At 44.7% G+C, this 16,435-nt stretch overlaps 2 protein-coding genes across 13 annotated transcripts in view; one reads left to right on the top strand and one right to left on the bottom strand.

Annotated features, from left to right (window-relative positions):
• Positions 1-16,435, bottom strand: part of DOCK3 (dedicator of cytokinesis 3) — a 585,316-nt gene that overhangs the window by 293,676 nt on the left and 275,205 nt on the right. For all 12 annotated transcript variants that reach the window (XM_073352483.1, XM_073352491.1, XM_073352484.1 and 9 more), the window contains one exon: positions 15,656-15,804. In XM_073352483.1, the coding sequence (XP_073208584.1) occupies positions 15,656-15,804 (149 nt within the window). The remainder of the gene's footprint in view (positions 1-15,655; positions 15,805-16,435) is intronic.
• LOC140915288 (uncharacterized) lies at positions 5,387-7,177 on the top strand. Its single transcript, XM_073354870.1, has 2 exons — positions 5,387-6,028; positions 6,618-7,177. The coding sequence occupies exons 1-2, from the start codon at positions 5,443-5,445 to the stop codon at positions 6,773-6,775; spliced, it is 744 nt and encodes a 247-aa protein (XP_073210971.1). The 5' UTR covers positions 5,387-5,442; the 3' UTR covers positions 6,776-7,177.

Genomic DNA, 16,435 nt, shown 5'->3' with positions numbered 1-16,435 from the left:
TGAACCAACCAGAATGTTATAAGGCCCTAAGACCTGATCAAGTGTATGATTGGCAGTTGCACAGAGAGAGTTTCACATAGGAAGTAATCTTACCACCCTTATCACTGAGGTATATGAAATAATCAAGCACTGGTATGGAGATGTGTACAGCTGTTTTGATTGACTACTGTTGACTGACAAAGCAAATGAGTCAAATGCTTTTATATTGCTGGATAGTGAAAACTACTAAAGGGCAGAACCATCATGAACTGTCAATAGACATTCTGTTCTAAATTAAAAATGGACATTGCTACAGACAGCTAAAAGTGCTGATGGAAAGAGCATGGAGTTGTGCAAAGTTGGCCAAAGGACCAGAGGATGCCCACAGAAAATAATTTGCAGAAATATGTTGATGTCTGAAGCTAAGCCAACAGGTGTTCACTGTATGGTCCAAAATGTCTTACATAAACTAGTATGGGAGAAGATGTTTTGCATGAAGATACTGGAATTTTCCAGACAAAGTAGGTGAGTGGCAGACATTACCTACTGATTGACTTAATATACCCTCTCTAAACACATGGACATCATTTGAAAGCTTATGTCTACTTAAAGAGAGAGACATGATATGGAGCTGTCAAGTGGTGCCTTTACCACAGAAATGGAGATGAACAATGACACTGTAGTGGGATGGTCACCCACTCCGGACTTAAAGGGCTTAAAACAGCCCAGGAAAGGGTTGTGGTTGGGAACCAGCAGTTCCCAGGCTGATCTGGGGAAGCAGGCTCAGCTGTGGCCCCGCCTCAATCAGGGCTCAGCTGGTCCTTATAAGAGGGCAGTGGGTCAGGAACAGACAGACAGTCTCCGCTAGCTGTGCAGGGAGATGGGCCTGGCTGCTGGGGAGTGTACCAGAGTACCTGAGGTAGAGCAGGGCTGGGGGAAGGCCAAGGAAGCTGGGGAGCCGGCCTGGACACCCCCAGCTGCAGGCCTAGTGGAAGGCCAAAAAGGGTACTGGGGCTGCAGGGGGCAGCCCACGGGTAGGCAGAGGCAGCAGGTCCAAACCCCCCTTGCCTGTGATGATTGGCTTACACACTACAGTCTGCCCCAGTGTGTGGGGGCTCAGTGGTGACTGGCAGTAGCCAAAGACTGAGGTGAGGTGGGGGTGGGAGTTCCACTGGGAGGAGAGACCCAGATCTGCGGGGGTCCTGCCAGGGGGCAGCACCCCAGAGAAAGGGGCACCAGGGTCCAGGAGGGACTCAGGCTCATCGGCAAGCAGGACACTGGCCTGCAGAGGGCTCTCCAGAGGCTGGAAGAGCTAATTCCCTGAGAGATCAGCAGGAGGCGCTGCAGGGGTGAGTCTCGCACCGTTACATACACCAACATGCTAAAAGGACCACTCTGAAATATTTGCATTCATTTCTGTTTGTTAATGACTCTACATATTATTTCAAGACATAAAATTGGATTTCTTTGTGACCTCAAACCATCACAACAATCTAAAGGGTAAAACAAAATCTAATAATAAAAATTTGTGGCAGTATCATTGAAATGTAATACCACTTGTAACATTTCTAGTTATCATCATCATATTATTATTCATCATTTTAATCTCTGTCAAGAGCACATGGGTTACCACAGCCTTCATTATCTTGTCATATATACAATTCTCTGCAGGGAAGATTGTTCAGACTACAGATACAGTTGACTGTACAGTGCCCTGTACAGTACAAATGAGGTCTTGTAGAAGCTCAGATGCCATTCAGCCCTTGAAGAATACAGGACTTAGTTCATCAGCCACATTTTTCCATCCATATTGCAATGGTGATCTAATATCTGATTTACCTATGTGCAAAGACATCCAAATCTCTGTTTGTCAAGATGCTTTTTTGATACGCTCTTCAAAACTGTTCTCACATGGTGGGAGTTTGGCCTGTGATTTGACCTTTTTGATGGCCAGATTAAGGTACAAGCAATTCTGGTATTTGTTTCAGAGTAACAGCCATGTTAGTCTGTATTTGCAAAAAGAAAAGGAGTACTTGTGGCACCTTAGAGACTAACCAATTTATTTGAGCATAAGCTTTCGTGAGCACCCGATGAAGTGAGCTCTAGCTCACGAAAGCTTATGCTCAAATAAATTGGTTAGTCTCTAAGGTGCCACAAGTACTCCTTTTCTTTCTGGTATTTGTGGTTCTCCTTTTTTCTCTCTCACTCTGGTCATGCATCACTGCTACCAACTTCCTTGCTGAAGAAATTGCAGCTTGTCCATCATTCTCTCCTAATTTGGCAAGATCTCTGAGGCAGTAAGCTTCCTTTACTATGACAATATCAAACTCAGATTTTTTTCTCTCCAGTACCAAATAGGGATGACACAGAGTCACATCTTGTTAATGCGTGTGCATTGAAACATCATCTCTGCATTTTGCTACGGACAGGGTTCTAGGGAAAACCATTTCAGGACTCAGCTGCTGTAATTGTCCCTCCCTTGACAGACTTAAATTGGGTCTTCTTGCCAGGTCAGCAAATGTTTTGAAGCCAGATTTCTTGACTAGGTTGAAGAAGCTTCATGTCCCATCCAAATCAAAAGGACCTCTCACAAATCTTTCCATTTCTTCCATGCCAACATCTGCTATTTTTTGTACATCTAATGTTCCCTGAAGTCCAATTGCTAGATTGATAAGCATCTCTGAATATGATTCAGGGTCAACTGGGTTTTTCATATTTTTGATGACATGGTTAGTAAATGCTGTAACACACTCTTCATCCATTTCAGTGCAGAGGCAAGGATTTGTTTGTGGACTTTGTCTTCACTATTTCTTGTTAGGTCAAATCTTTCTCTCATATCTTTTGCATATTCACTCAGGACCTGTCTTTTGAGGGTCCATCTGACAAGGGCTAGCTTCTTTCTTGTCAGTCCTACAATCCCATTACTGTCCTTTGAGTCTTCGATGGCACATTCCAATAAAAGAACTAGTAACCTGACACACGGCAAATTCCCTTGATTCAAAGGCACTGTTTATTTTTTCAGAGAGATTTAACATATCACAAATGTAGATTGATATCCACCAGGGATAACTGGGCCTAGCTGTAGTAAAGAATTACGGAAGCATGACACGCTGTTTGCAGGTGAAGTTTCCAATCACCATCACTCTGCAAGGACATTTAGATATGCATAACCTGGAGAAAATGATCCCAGAACTTGAATGTAGAAGACTAGGCATGCTCCCGTGTCTGAAATTCCTCCAGTAGTAGTAGCATTTACTCAGTTACATCATCATCAAACTCTTTAAGGAGTCAGTATCCTCAAACTTAAACACCTTTTGAGTGCCAGCCAACATTTAGCAGACAAATGCTGGAACTACAAGAGTACCTCTCCCTGCTCACACATTGAACAAATGAATAAAGTTTCAGAGCATTCAGGGCCACGAATGCTAAAGTCAAGCCATATGGCGCACAACACAATTGTTTACCAGCAAGCATTTGAGCTGCAGTACAAGATACATGCATATCAGAATCAACAAGAAAGTCTAGCAAACCTGCATCTCCCCAAAATTTTCCAATACATACAATAAAACAGCAAACGGTGTGAAAATGACCCACACAATGCAAATCACACTGGCACCACGTTCACTTTGGAGAGTCTACTTCACTTGCTGTGCAACAGCATAAGGTTTCTTATCCATGGTCTAAATAGCATGCTGCTGTCCTAGAGGTCCTGACATTTCCTTATATTTCAGCAGTGTAGTATACAATGTGGCCATATCAGCTGGTTTGGCACCCACAATAGTTACATATGTAACTGCTGTGTAGGTGCTCTTCTTTGTTGCAAGCTTTTGGTTGAAACCAGTCCAAAATAGAATCACCTGAGGGTGAACAACAGCAGTGACATTTAGTATTGTTAGGACATCAAAATGCAGCAGTGCTAAAAAGACACCAGGAGAGTTCTTGGACAGCCCTCATTTGCAGGTGACAAGAGTTTATTTTCTCAAGTACTTTTTCATGGTCAATCAGTTCTGGATGTATTCTAGGTTTTTCAAATGGCGCACTACATTAGAGACTCCGATTCCCATGCTTCAGTGATATTTCTTGTGATGCTGGACTATCTGCAGATTGTTCATGAAATACCACTCTAGCCATTGAACGGAAGGCATTCTTTCCATAAATGGTCTCTATGTTGATGTCTATATTATCATTTTCTTCATGGATGAGATTTTCACACGCGTTAAATGGTACAATTCCATTTGGAATGACCATACCTCCCTGGAGTCTTTCTACATCAGTTTTTTCCTGCGCTAGCAAGGAACCGCCTCAGCTAATCATAATTAATGCAGAATCCATGATAGTGTAGTAAGTCAGTTAAATTGTGCGACAAACTCATGGTGTAGCTGTGCAGCAGGATTTATATACAGTGGTGTGATAACTTTGGAACTGTTAAATACTATGGACTCCACAATTGAGAGACACCCTCTTTGAATGCCTTCTGAAGGATGATACTAATTGCTGGATGAATTATATGCCTCTTTGTCTATCAACCAAAGGACAAACTCCTTGTACCAACTGGGGTACAAAAGTAGCTGACCTCTGTAAACTACAATAATCTGGCTTTTGATAATATTCTGAGACTTTCATTTTGGCTATTTCAGAACAAAGGATTGAAGCAGCATGACATAAAACCACTTGTTCATTTGAAAGCTGTTCTTCAGGCTCAGCCACCTGAAAAACACCCTCTAAACGTTTGGATGACTTAAGTTCCTGCTTCAGATTACTAGCAGTTTGAATAGCACCAACTAATGCTTTTGTGCTGCACTGAACAATGATAGACTTGCCTTGTCCATGCTGTGCATGGAATGAAATTGCAGAACCATTGTGTTTTTTAATCTTGCCTATAATTTGCTACTGGAATAGATGACAGTTTCTATGTTTGAGGTAAGTAGTGCTCTGTATCTTTACAGAAGTTTGGTCAGGAGAAGAGCCCTCTTGTGGTACATAAGATCATTGACTATCTCTTCAGTCACCTGATAAAATACAATGCCAAAAGGTGACTGCAGTGTTGCAGTATAAATAAATGTTTTAGCTTTAAGATTTGATTTACTCAAGCAGGAAGAAAGACTTTGCCCTGGTCTACACTAGGACTTTAGGTCGAATTTAGCAGCGTTAAATCGCTGTAAACCTGCACCCGTCCACACAATGAAGCCCTTTATTTCGACTTAAAGGGCTCTTAAAATCGATTTCCTTACTCCACCCCTGACAAGTGGATTAGCGCTTAAATCGACGTTCCCGGCTCGAATTTGGGGTACTGTGCACACAATTCGATGGTATTGGCCTCCGGGAGCTATCCCAGAGTGCTCCATTCTGACCGCTCTGGACAGCACTCTCAACTCAGATGCATTGGCCAGGTAGACGGGAAAAGAACTGCGAACTTTTGAATCTCATTTCCTGTTTGGCCAGCGTGGCAAGCTGCAGGTGACCATGCAGAGCTCATCAGCACAGGTGACCATGATGGAGTCCCAGAATCACAAAAGAGCTCCAGCATGGACCGAACGGGAGGTACGGGATCTGATCGCTGTTTGGGGAGAGGAATCCGTGCTATCAGAACTCCGTTCCAGTTTTCGAAATGCCAAAACCTTTGTGAAAATCTCCCAGGGCATGAAGGACAGAGGCCATAACCGGGACCCGAAGCAGTGCCGCGTGAAACTGAAGGAGCTGAGGCAAGCCTACCAGAAAACCAGAGAGGCGAACAGCCGCTCTGGGTCAGAGCCCCAAACATGCCGCTTCTATGATGAGCTGCATGCCATTTTAGGGGGTTCAGCCACCACTACCCCAGCCGTGTTGTTTGACTCCTTCAATGGAGATGGAGGCAATACGGAAGCAGGTTTTGGGGACGAAGAAGATGATGATGAGGAGGAGGAGGTTGTAGATAGCTCACAGCAAGCAAGCGGAGAAACCGGTTTTCCCGACAGCCAGGAACTGTTTCTCACCCTAGACCTGGAGCCAGTACCCCCCGAACCCACCCAAGGCTGCCTCCTGGACCCAGCAGGCGGAGAAGGGACCTCTGGTGAGTGTACCTTTTAAAATACTATACATGGTTTAAAAGCAAGCATGTGAAAGGATTACTTTGCCCTGGCATTTGTGGTTCTCCTAGATGGAGTCCTAAAGCCTTTGCAAAAGATTTCTGGGGAGGGCAGCCTTATTGCGTCCTTCATGGTAGGACACTTTACCACTCCAGGCCAGTAACACGTACTCGGGAATCATTGTAGAACAAAGCATTGCAGTGTATGTTTGCTGGCATTCAAACAACATCCGTTCTTTATCTCTCTGTGTTATCCTCAGGAGAGTGAGATATAATTCATGGTCACCTGGTTGAAATAGAGTGCTTTTCTTCAGGGGACACTCAGAGGAGCCCATTCCTGCTGGGCTGTTTGCCTGTGGCTAAACAGAAATATTCCCCGCTGTTAGCCACAGAGAGGGGGGAAGGTTGAGGTGGTAGTCACGCGGTGGGAGGAGGCAAAATGCGACCTTGTAACGAAAGCACATGTGCTATGTATGTAATGTTAACAGCAAGGTTTACCCTGAAAGAGTGTAGCCACTGTTTTATAAAATGTGTCTTTTTAAATACCGCTGTCCCTTTTTTTTTTCTCCACCAGCTGCATGTGTTTCAATGATCACAGGATCTTCTCCTTCCCAGAGGCTAGTGAAGCTTAGAAAGAAAAAAAAACGCACTCGCGATGAAATGTTCTCCGAGCTCATGCTGTCCTCCCACACTGACAGAGCACAGACGAATGCGTGGAGGCAAATAATGTAGGAGTGCAGGAAAGCACAAAATGACCAGGAGGAGAGGTGGCGGGCTGAAGAGAGTAAGTGGCGGACTGAAGAGAGTAAGTGGCGGGCTGAAGACAGGGCTGAAGCTCAAATGTGGCGGCAGCGTGATGAGAGGAGGCAGGATTCAATGCTGAGGCTGCTGCAGGACCAAACCAGTATGCTCCAGTGTATGGTTGAGCTGCAGCAAAGGCAGCTGGAGCACAGACTGCCACTGCTGCCCCTCTGTAACCAACCACCCTCCTCCCCAAGTTCCATAGCCTCCACACCCAGACGCCCAAGAACGCGGTGGGGGGGCCTCCGGCCAACCAGCCACTCCACCACAGAGGATTGCCCAAAAAAAAGAAGGCTGTCATTCAATAAATTTTAAAGTTGTAAACTTTTAAAGTGCTGTGCTTACAGTGCTGTGTGGCATTTTCCTTCCCTCCTCCACCACCCCTCCTGGGATACCTTGGTAGTCATCCCCCTATTTGTGTGATGAATGAATAAAGAATGCATGAATGTGAAGCAACAATGACTTTATTGCCTCTGCAAGCGGTGATTAAAGGGAGGAGGGGCGGGTGGTTAGCTTACAGGGAAGTAGAGTGAACCAAGGGGCGGGGGGTTTCATCAAGGAGAAACAAACAGAACTTTCACACCGTAGCCTGGCCAGTCATGAAACTGGTTTTCAAAGCTTCTCTGATGCGTACCGCGCCCTCCTGTGCTCTTCTAACCGCCCTGGTGTCTGGCTGCGCGTAACCAGCAGCCAGGCGATTTGCCTCAACCTCCCACCCCGCCATAAACGTCTCCCCCTTACTCTCACAGATATTGTGGAGCACACAGCAAGCAGTAATAACAGTGGGAATATTGGTTTCGCTGAGGTCTAAGCGAGTCAGTAAACTGCGCCAACGCGCCTTTAAACGTCCAAATGCACATTCTACCACCATTCTGCACTTGCTCAGCCTGTAGTTGAACAGCTCCTGACTACTGTCCAGGCTGCCTGTGTACGGCTTCATGAGCCATGGCATTAAGGGGTAGGCTGGGTCCCCAGGGATACATATAGGCATTTCAACATCCCCAACAGTTATTTTCTGGTCTGGGAATAAAGTCCCTTCCTGCAGCTTTTGAAACAGACCAGAGTTCCTGAAGATGCGAGCATCATGCACCTTTCCCGGCCATCCCACGTTGATGTTGGTGAAACGTCCCTTGTGATCCACCAGAGCTTGCAGCACTCTCGAAAAGTACCCCTTGCGGTTTATGTACTCGGCGGCTTGGTGCTCCGGTGCCAAGATAGGGATATGGGTTCCGTCTATAGCCCCACCACAGTTAGGGAATCCCATTGCAGCAAAGCCATCCACTATGACCTGCACATTTCCCAGGGTCACTACCCTTGATATCAGCAGATCTTTGATTGCGTGGGCTACTTGCATCACAGCAGCCCCCACAGTAGATTTGCCCACTCCAAATTGATTCCCAACTGACCGGTAGCTGTCTGGCGTTGCAAGCTTCCACAGGGCTATCGCCACTCGCTTCTCAACTGTGAGGGCTGCTCTCATCTTGATATTCATGCGCTTCAGGGCAGGGGAAAGCAAGTCACAAAGTTCCATGAAAGTGCCCTTACGCATGCGAAAGTTTCGCAGCCACTGGGAATCGTCCCAGACCTGCAACACTATGCGGTCCCACCAGTCTGTGCTTGTTTCCCGAGCCCAAAATCGGCGTTCCACAGCATGAACCTGCCCCATTAGCACCATGATGCATGCATTGGCAGGGCCCATGCTTTCAGAGAAATCTGTGTCCATGTCCTGATCACTCACGTGACCGTGCTGACGTTGCCTCCTCGCCCGGTATCGCTTTGCCATGTTCTGGTGCTGCATATACTGCTGGATAATGCGTGTGGTGTTTAATGTGCTCCTAATTGCCAAAGTGAGCTGAGCGGCCTCCATGCTTGCCTTGGTATGGCGTCCGCACAGAAAAAAGGCGCGGAACGATTGTCTGCCGTTGCTCTGACGGAGGGAGGGGCGACTGACGACACGGCTTACAGGGTTGGCTTCAGGGAGCTAAAATCAACAAAGGGGGTGCCTGTACATCAAGGAGTATTTCAGGCAGGACTGCACGGAGGGTTCCAATAAGAAATGGTGCACCTAAGTTATCGTTCTTATTGGAACAAGGAGGTAAGCCTGGCCTCTGATTGATACACGGCTAGATTTACCTCGCTGCACCTTCTCTGTGAGTGACTGCAGTGTGATCTAGAGGAATGAGTCCCCTAGACAGGGGAGGAGGCAAATGAGTACAAAACAAATCTGGTCTATTTCTTGTTCTGACCCACTCCATCTATCTTTTACATCTTTGGCTGGCAGCAGACGGTGCAGAAGGACTGCATGCCATCCACATCTCATGGCTGCTCGGCAGAAGATGGTACAGTACGACTGCTAGCCATCTTCATCTCTTGCCTGCCTGGCAGAAGATGGTACAATACGACTGCTAGCAATCCTCATCTCTTGCCTGCCTGGCAGAAGATGGTACAGTACGACTGCTAGCAGTCCGTATCGCCTGCCCGCTCACCATAAGACGGTTCAATAGGACTGACTGCAGGACTAAAGAGAATGACCTGCTCAAGTCACTCCAAATTTAGTCCCTGCGCCCATGTCTGCCCAGGCGCTCCCAGCCGACGTGGCCAGGAGCACCTCGGACACGACGAGGACGACTACCAGTCGTATTGCACCGTCTGCTGCCAGAAGGCAATGGGTTGCTGCTACTGAGCAGCAAAGCCGTACCGCATCTGCCAGCACCCAGGAGACATAGGGTGACGGTTACCTGAGTGGGCTCCATGCTTGCCGTGGTATGGCGTCTGCACAGGTAACTCAGGAAAAAAGGCGTGAAATGATTGTCTGCCCTTGCTTTCACGGAGGGAGGGAGGGAGGGAACGGGGGCCTGACGATACGTACCCAGAACCACCCGCGACAATGTTTTAGCCCCATCAGAGTGCTCCATTGTGACTGCTCTGGACAGCACTCTCAGATGCCCGATTGTTTGCCGTTGCTCTGACGCTGGGAGGGGCGCTTACAGGGTTGGCTTCAGGGAGCTAAAATCAACAAAGCGGGTGGCTTTACATCAAGGAGTATTTCAGGCAGGACTTCACGGAGGGTTCCAATAAGAAATGGTGCACCTAAGTTATTGTCGTTATTGGAACAAGGAGGTTAGCCTGGCCTCTGATTGATACATGGCTAGATTTACCTCGCTGCACCTTCTCTGTGAGTGACTGCAGTGTGATCTAGAAGAATGAGTCCCCTAGACAGGGGAGGGGGGGAAGCAAATGAGTACAAAACAAATCTGGTCTATTTCTTGTTTTGATCCACTCCATCTATCTTTTACATCTTTGGCTGGCAGCAGACGGTGCAGAAGGACTGCATGCCATCCACATCTCATGGCTGCTTGGCAGAAGATGGCACAGTACGACTGCTAGCAGTCCGTATCGCCTGCCTGCTCACCATAAGACGGTTCAATAGGACTGACTGCAGGACTAAAGAGAACGACCTGGTCAAGTCACTCCAAATTTAGTCCCTGCACCCATGTCTGCCCAGGCGCTCCCAGCCGACGTGGCCAGGAGCACCTCGGACATGACGATGACGGCTACCAGTCGTACTGTACCGTCTGCTGCCACAAGGCAAGGGGATCTAGACAGGGGAGGAGGCAAATGAGTACAAAACAAATCTGGTCTATTTCTTGTTCTGACCCACTCCATCTATCTTTTACATCTTTGGCTGGCAGCAGACGGTGCAGAAGGACTGCATGCCATCCACATCTCATGGCTGCTCGGCAGAAGATGATACAGTACGACTGCTAGCAGTCCGTATCGCCTGCCCGCTCACCATAAGACGGTTCAATAGGACTGACTGCAGGACTAAAGAGAATGACCTGCTCAAGTCACTCCAAATTTAGTCCCTGCGCCCATGTCTGCCCAGGCGCTCCTGATCGACCTCACAGAGGCGACCAGGAGCACCTCAGACATGACGATGACGGCTACCAGTCATACTGTACACTCTGCTGCCAGAAGGCAAGGGGTTGCTACTACTGTGTAGCAATGCCGTACCGCGTCTGCCAGCACCCAGGAGACATAGGGTGACGGTTACCTGAGCGGGCTCCATGCTTGCAGTGGTATGGCGTCTGCACAGGTAACTCAGGAAAAAAGGCGCGAAATGATTGTCTGCCCTTGCTTTCACGGAGGGAGGGAGGGAATGGGGGCCTGATGATATGTACCCAGAACCACCCGCGACAATGTTTTAGCCCCATCAGGCATTGGGATCTCAACCCAGAATTCCAATGGGCAGCGGAGACTGCGGGAATTGTGGGATAGCTACCCACAGTGCAACGCTCCGGAAGTCGACTCTAGCCTCGGTACTGTGGAAGCACTCCGCCGAGTTAATGCACTTAGAGCATTTTCTGTGGGGACACACACACTCGAATATATAAAACCGATTTCTAAAAAACCGACTTCTATAAATTCAACCTTATTCCGTAGTGTAGACATACCCTAAGGGTGGAGATTGCAGAAAAAGATGTTGCTCCCAAACACCAGTTCTCATGGTGTCTTGGAGACCAAGACTATGTGCACTGATTTCTGAAACCCTTGCAGCTCTTCCCTGTCACCTGGCAGTATAAACAACTTAATAATATTGTGATTACTGTTGCTGTTACTATCGTCATTATTGAAACAACTTCTGAGTGTTTCCAGGGACTAAGTTGAGGATAGCTTCTCCTCTTGTTTGCCATAGCGCTAGCTATTCCCAGAAGCAAATTCTGAAGTTGTTTCTCTAAACTGTCCCCCAACGTGACCTATATGTATGTGGATACTTGAAGGCACTCATTATTACTGTTTTATTTTCTTTAGTTGGCTCTTTGATCTCCCTCAACATTATATGCTGAACATACTTTTCCTTATCTGGAGACTCATTGTATAACTCTATTAATATATTTGTATTATTGTGACATGGGATTTGAATTTATATGGATTCTACTGTATCATCCTCCCTACTCAGAAACTGTATCTAATTAAATTTTATGGCATCTTTTAGATACAGTGCTATGCTCTTATCTCTATAACCTAATCCATTCTTCCTATATAGTCTACGGCCTGGTATTACAATAGCCCATTGATTTTTTTCATCCAACCATACCTCAGACATGTCTTTTATCCCAGTACAGCTCATTTATTTTTCTATTATGTTTCTCACACAAGTATACAGATTTTTACATACACAGACACACACGCACTATACCATATGCCTACTTTTATCTAATATCCTGTTCTATTTCTGCCTCGGTGATTTCAACCCATCTCTTTCTCTAGCACAGTATAAGTTCTGTCTTTCTCTACCACCGTAAACAGAATACCACTGTATTACTGGTTTACCTAACAGATGTTACATTTAACCATCATTTACCTCAATTGCTCATTTCTATAAGGTGGTTGGGTAATGGGTTTTATCTTGAAGTTTTACACTTATTTATTGTATTATTTATTTAACAGAACTTCTCCTCTTTGGTCCACTAACAACTAATTGAGCAACCTACTCCCGTCAGTGCTGAACTACCATTTAGTCCAAATTCCTTTCTTCTCAGTACTCCCTCTCTCACTTCCTCTTGCTCACTCTGTCTGCTGCCTCTCTCAGCAAAAATATCTAGGGATAAAGCTTCTGTATGGTTGTGACACAGAGGCCCTTTGGAGGTTCACTATTCTGTGTCAACAACTCTTGTCAGGCCTGACATACCCACAGCACTTAACACACTGTTGTCATGACATATACCCAAAAAGTGGTATGCAATATATCACTGGGAAACTAATAACTCACTGATCATTAATGTTCTTGTGTAAGGTATATACAAGATGTGTACAAAAAGTGTTATGGACGGGGTGAAAGTGGGCCAGTAAGGGCCGGTGCAATGTACCGGTAAGAAGATGGTACCGGCCCGTACGCAGCCGACATTAAAGCGCTGCTGTGGCAGCACTTTAAGGAGGGTCCTTTGCTGTGGCAGAGCTTTAACGTCACTGCCCCTTTTGCTCCCCCCTCCATGAGCGGCCCTGCTGGTAGCGCTTTAACGATATTGCCCCTTTTTCCCACCCTCCCCCCCCAGGCCGCCAACAGCAGGGGCTCAAAAGAGGCAGCTGCCCCAGGGCCGGCGATTTAAAAGGGCCGTACCAGTAAAAATTTTATATTACTTTCACCCCTCGTTATGGATATTCTAGAATTATGTTCTTAAAATGTATTTGGCAAGCAATGCATAAGTACAGTATGCCCTAGACAAAGAAATGTGTACTTGTTTGACCACCCTGATCACCACGCAGAGTCAATGAAATTGCATTTACATGCAAGGTAAACAAAGCCATCAAACCAGCAAGTGGGGGAAACTATAACTATTAAAGACAGGGGGGCTGAACCTCAAAGATACAATTAAATCAACTGTTTGTATACAATATTACTGTATTATAAAAGTGTATCAAGGTCTTTTATCACACTGGTGATTCATTTCATTGTGAAACATATGCATTAACACTATATGAGGAATTATGCATACTCACTGATGATATGCTTTAAAGTCTGTGACCAAATGCATAGGTTTTTCTCCCTAACAGGAGGGAAGACAGCTACCTATCTGTCTCCAATGTAAATTAAGCATTATGGAATCAAAACAATGGAAGCCCCATTTCCATATGATAGGAAGTCAACAGGCAGGGAAGAACAACAGAAAGCCTTCCTGCCTCTTGAAGTAGGGACAATGAACTTTAGGAAGACATCATGGCATCTACATCCCAGGAGGAGAGAGAAGCTTTGTTTGGGCTTACTTGTCAAATAATACATTTTAAAGGTTTACTGGACTTTAAAAAGAATGGGGAGAGAACCCTCATAATTATCCATCATTTGGGAAATTAAAGGGACCAGAGCTCTTGAATATGGAATGTTGGATCCTTCAAACAAGTGGGTTGAAGTCTTTGGGAACTGAGTTTAGGTGAGAAACCTGCTTAGGCAAAGACTGTAATTTGCTGAAATTAAGTTTTAGCCTTAGAAATGTATTTTTACTTTTGTTTGCATTTAACCCTTTTTATCTTTATTCCTTTTACTTGGTATCACTTAATCCTATGTCCTTTTGTTAAATAAACTTGTTTTACTTTTACTAAAAACCAATTCTGTGCTATGATTGAAATAAGAGAGTTGTCAAACTCTAATTAAATTAATGAACTGCAGTGCACAGTTTCTTTAAAGGAGTAGCAAACTTATTAACTTCTGAGAGTGTTCCAGGAGAGGGCTGGGCATGGCATGGAGACGTCTCTGGGGAACTCGGGAGCTGGGGATTCACTGTTTGTTACATACAAGACAAGGTGTGTCCTGAAGAGTTTACTGGCAAGACAGACAAGTTGGTCTGTCAGGGACTTGTCACACAACTTAGCAGTAGCAAAACTCTCACTTACTGAGGCTGAGAGGAATAACACAGGAGTTCGCATTTCTGAGAACCTCAGCAGATTGCCACATTAGCAGATGATTTTGGGGATATTCGGAACTGGGAGGGTGTTGGGTCACTCTGCAAAAGTAACTGAGCAATGGAAACCAGGGTGTGACCTGCATGCTTGTCTGCTGGCTGTTGTTGTCAGGGCTGTGAGCCACAGCAAGACCATTTAAGGCATCTAGATTTGCTGGGCAGATGGTGAAACAACCCTTTACTAGTCTGGGTTGAATCCCAAAGCATCATGATGGTTATTGGGTTCCATTTACATTAGTGGGAGTTAAAATGCAAGACAATCACTTAAGTAATTCCGTTAGTCTACATCTTTCAGAGCCTCTTTTTCAGCTAAGAAGAGACTAATATATTAATTTAAGAAGAGAGGCCAGCTGAGTTTTTGACAGTTCATTCCTGTACTCTTCTCCATGGGAGTCCTGACACAGGTGTTCAAGGAATGTGGACACGACTAGAATAAGTTAGGGAGGAAAATTTGATTTTTTTTCTGTTTTTGGTAACTTACACAGAATTTTACTCTGTACTTTAATTATAACTTATCCATCATCCTGGTTGAAGAAAGGTTGTTGTAAGCCTAAGGGGGTGACATTTCCTCTGAAAAGGTCATGTGCATGCCACGCATAACATATCTGTTCACGGAACTTGGCCTTAGAACTAGGCAAGCCAAGCTTTTTCCTTGTTGTTTTCCAAGAGTCGATTCTGGGATAGGGCTAGTTTTTTTGTTAAGTAATTAATTATAATTCCATATTCAACTCTAAATTACTGTAAATACCTTTGGCTCCATAAAAAGAAGATTCAAATGGCCACCTCTTTACAACAGGACTGATCATCAAAATCTGGGCACAAAATCTGAGAAAGCATCAGCAGAGAATTATACAGATTACAAGACCTAAAACAAAATTAAATCTGAATACTATAAGCCTCAGCTCCACAGTGTTAATCATTTGATCAGACAGTGCCAGTTCTGGCTATTCTACAGTGTCACCCAAATGTACAGCTGTTCCACTGACAGTAACAATTTTTCAAATGGCAAAATGGTAATAATAATAATAATGTAGATAAATTACAATGTATAGAATACCTCAGAGTTAATATTCACTGTACAACTTAAACGAAAAGGCCTAAAACACATTGAAAAATACAGACTCCTTCAGAAAGGAATTAATAATAGAAGCAAATCATACATTTTTAGAATTTTTAATTACTGTATGTATATCTATGGGGGAGGAGGTACGCCATCAACTCAGAATGTAAAAAGTGATATTTGGTTTCAGTTGCCAACAACTTGAAGATAGTTCAACTGTTTGCAAATTCCATTACACAAAAAACATTCCATTTTAATTAAAACAGATGGCACTTGGATGGTACTTGTACTTACTCATTACCCCAGTCCAGTCGCACTGTAAGGTGTCTCTTGACCTCTCGCACCTGATCTTGTGTCAAGTGACCTGACAGCAGCTGTCTACGCAGGTCAATGAGTTCATTCATCACATGGCGCAGTTTGTAGAAAAGATCTATCTTATGCTTCTGTAAAAGTACATTTTGGTGGGGGGGGGGGCGGAGGGGAGAGAGAGATTAAAAAAATCAAATGAGATTTTCATCAATTATCCAAGAAAAAAAAACTCACAAAAGAATCACTCTTTTCCCCATATATTCCTCAATGTCATGATGCTTCCAGAAAATAAATAAAATACAAACTCCTGGTTCCTTTTCCAGGTTGTCACAGTCATTCCATTCTGTTTTTTCTGCAGTTTGTTTTGCTTCAAAAAGTAAAAAAAAAACTCTAGAACAACTTCTATTTTAAGTATTATGGCCACAAAAAGGCAATCAACTGTAAATCTTGAAATTGAATTGTATGCTGATTGCTATATTTTAGCAGTACTAGAAAGGTACATGGACCACAAGGCAGAATTAGGTACTGTTTTCTTACCTGAGGCCTAAATCACAGAAAGAGAAGGGCAAAAACATGAATTTATATGTATGTAATTCCATCCTACTCTTGAAAGTGTACCTTTCTGGATGGAGCAATTTAAAACAAACCAATTGAAATCACTTGATTCCCCCCCGCAATAATTGATTTAAATCAGGTTCAGTCTTTCTAAAACTAATTTGAAAAACTGCTCTATAGCATCTTTAGATTAAAATTTATAATATACAC

The sequence above is a fragment of the Lepidochelys kempii genome, chromosome 7 (assembly GCF_965140265.1).
Source record: "Lepidochelys kempii isolate rLepKem1 chromosome 7, rLepKem1.hap2, whole genome shotgun sequence".
Taxonomy (NCBI): Eukaryota; Metazoa; Chordata; order Testudines; family Cheloniidae; genus Lepidochelys; species Lepidochelys kempii.
The sequence above is the reverse complement of the archived record's forward strand: the minus strand, read 5'-3'. Positions and strand labels throughout refer to the sequence as shown.

Coding starts and splice junctions, on each gene's coding strand:
- LOC140915288 (XM_073354870.1), top strand. CDS start 5,443: ATGCAGAGCTCATCAGCACAGGTGACCATGATGGAGTCCCAGAATCAC. Junction 6,029..6,617: donor AGGCGGAGAAGGGACCTCTG/GTGAGTGTACCT, acceptor TTTCTCCACCAG/CTGCATGTGTTTCAATGATC.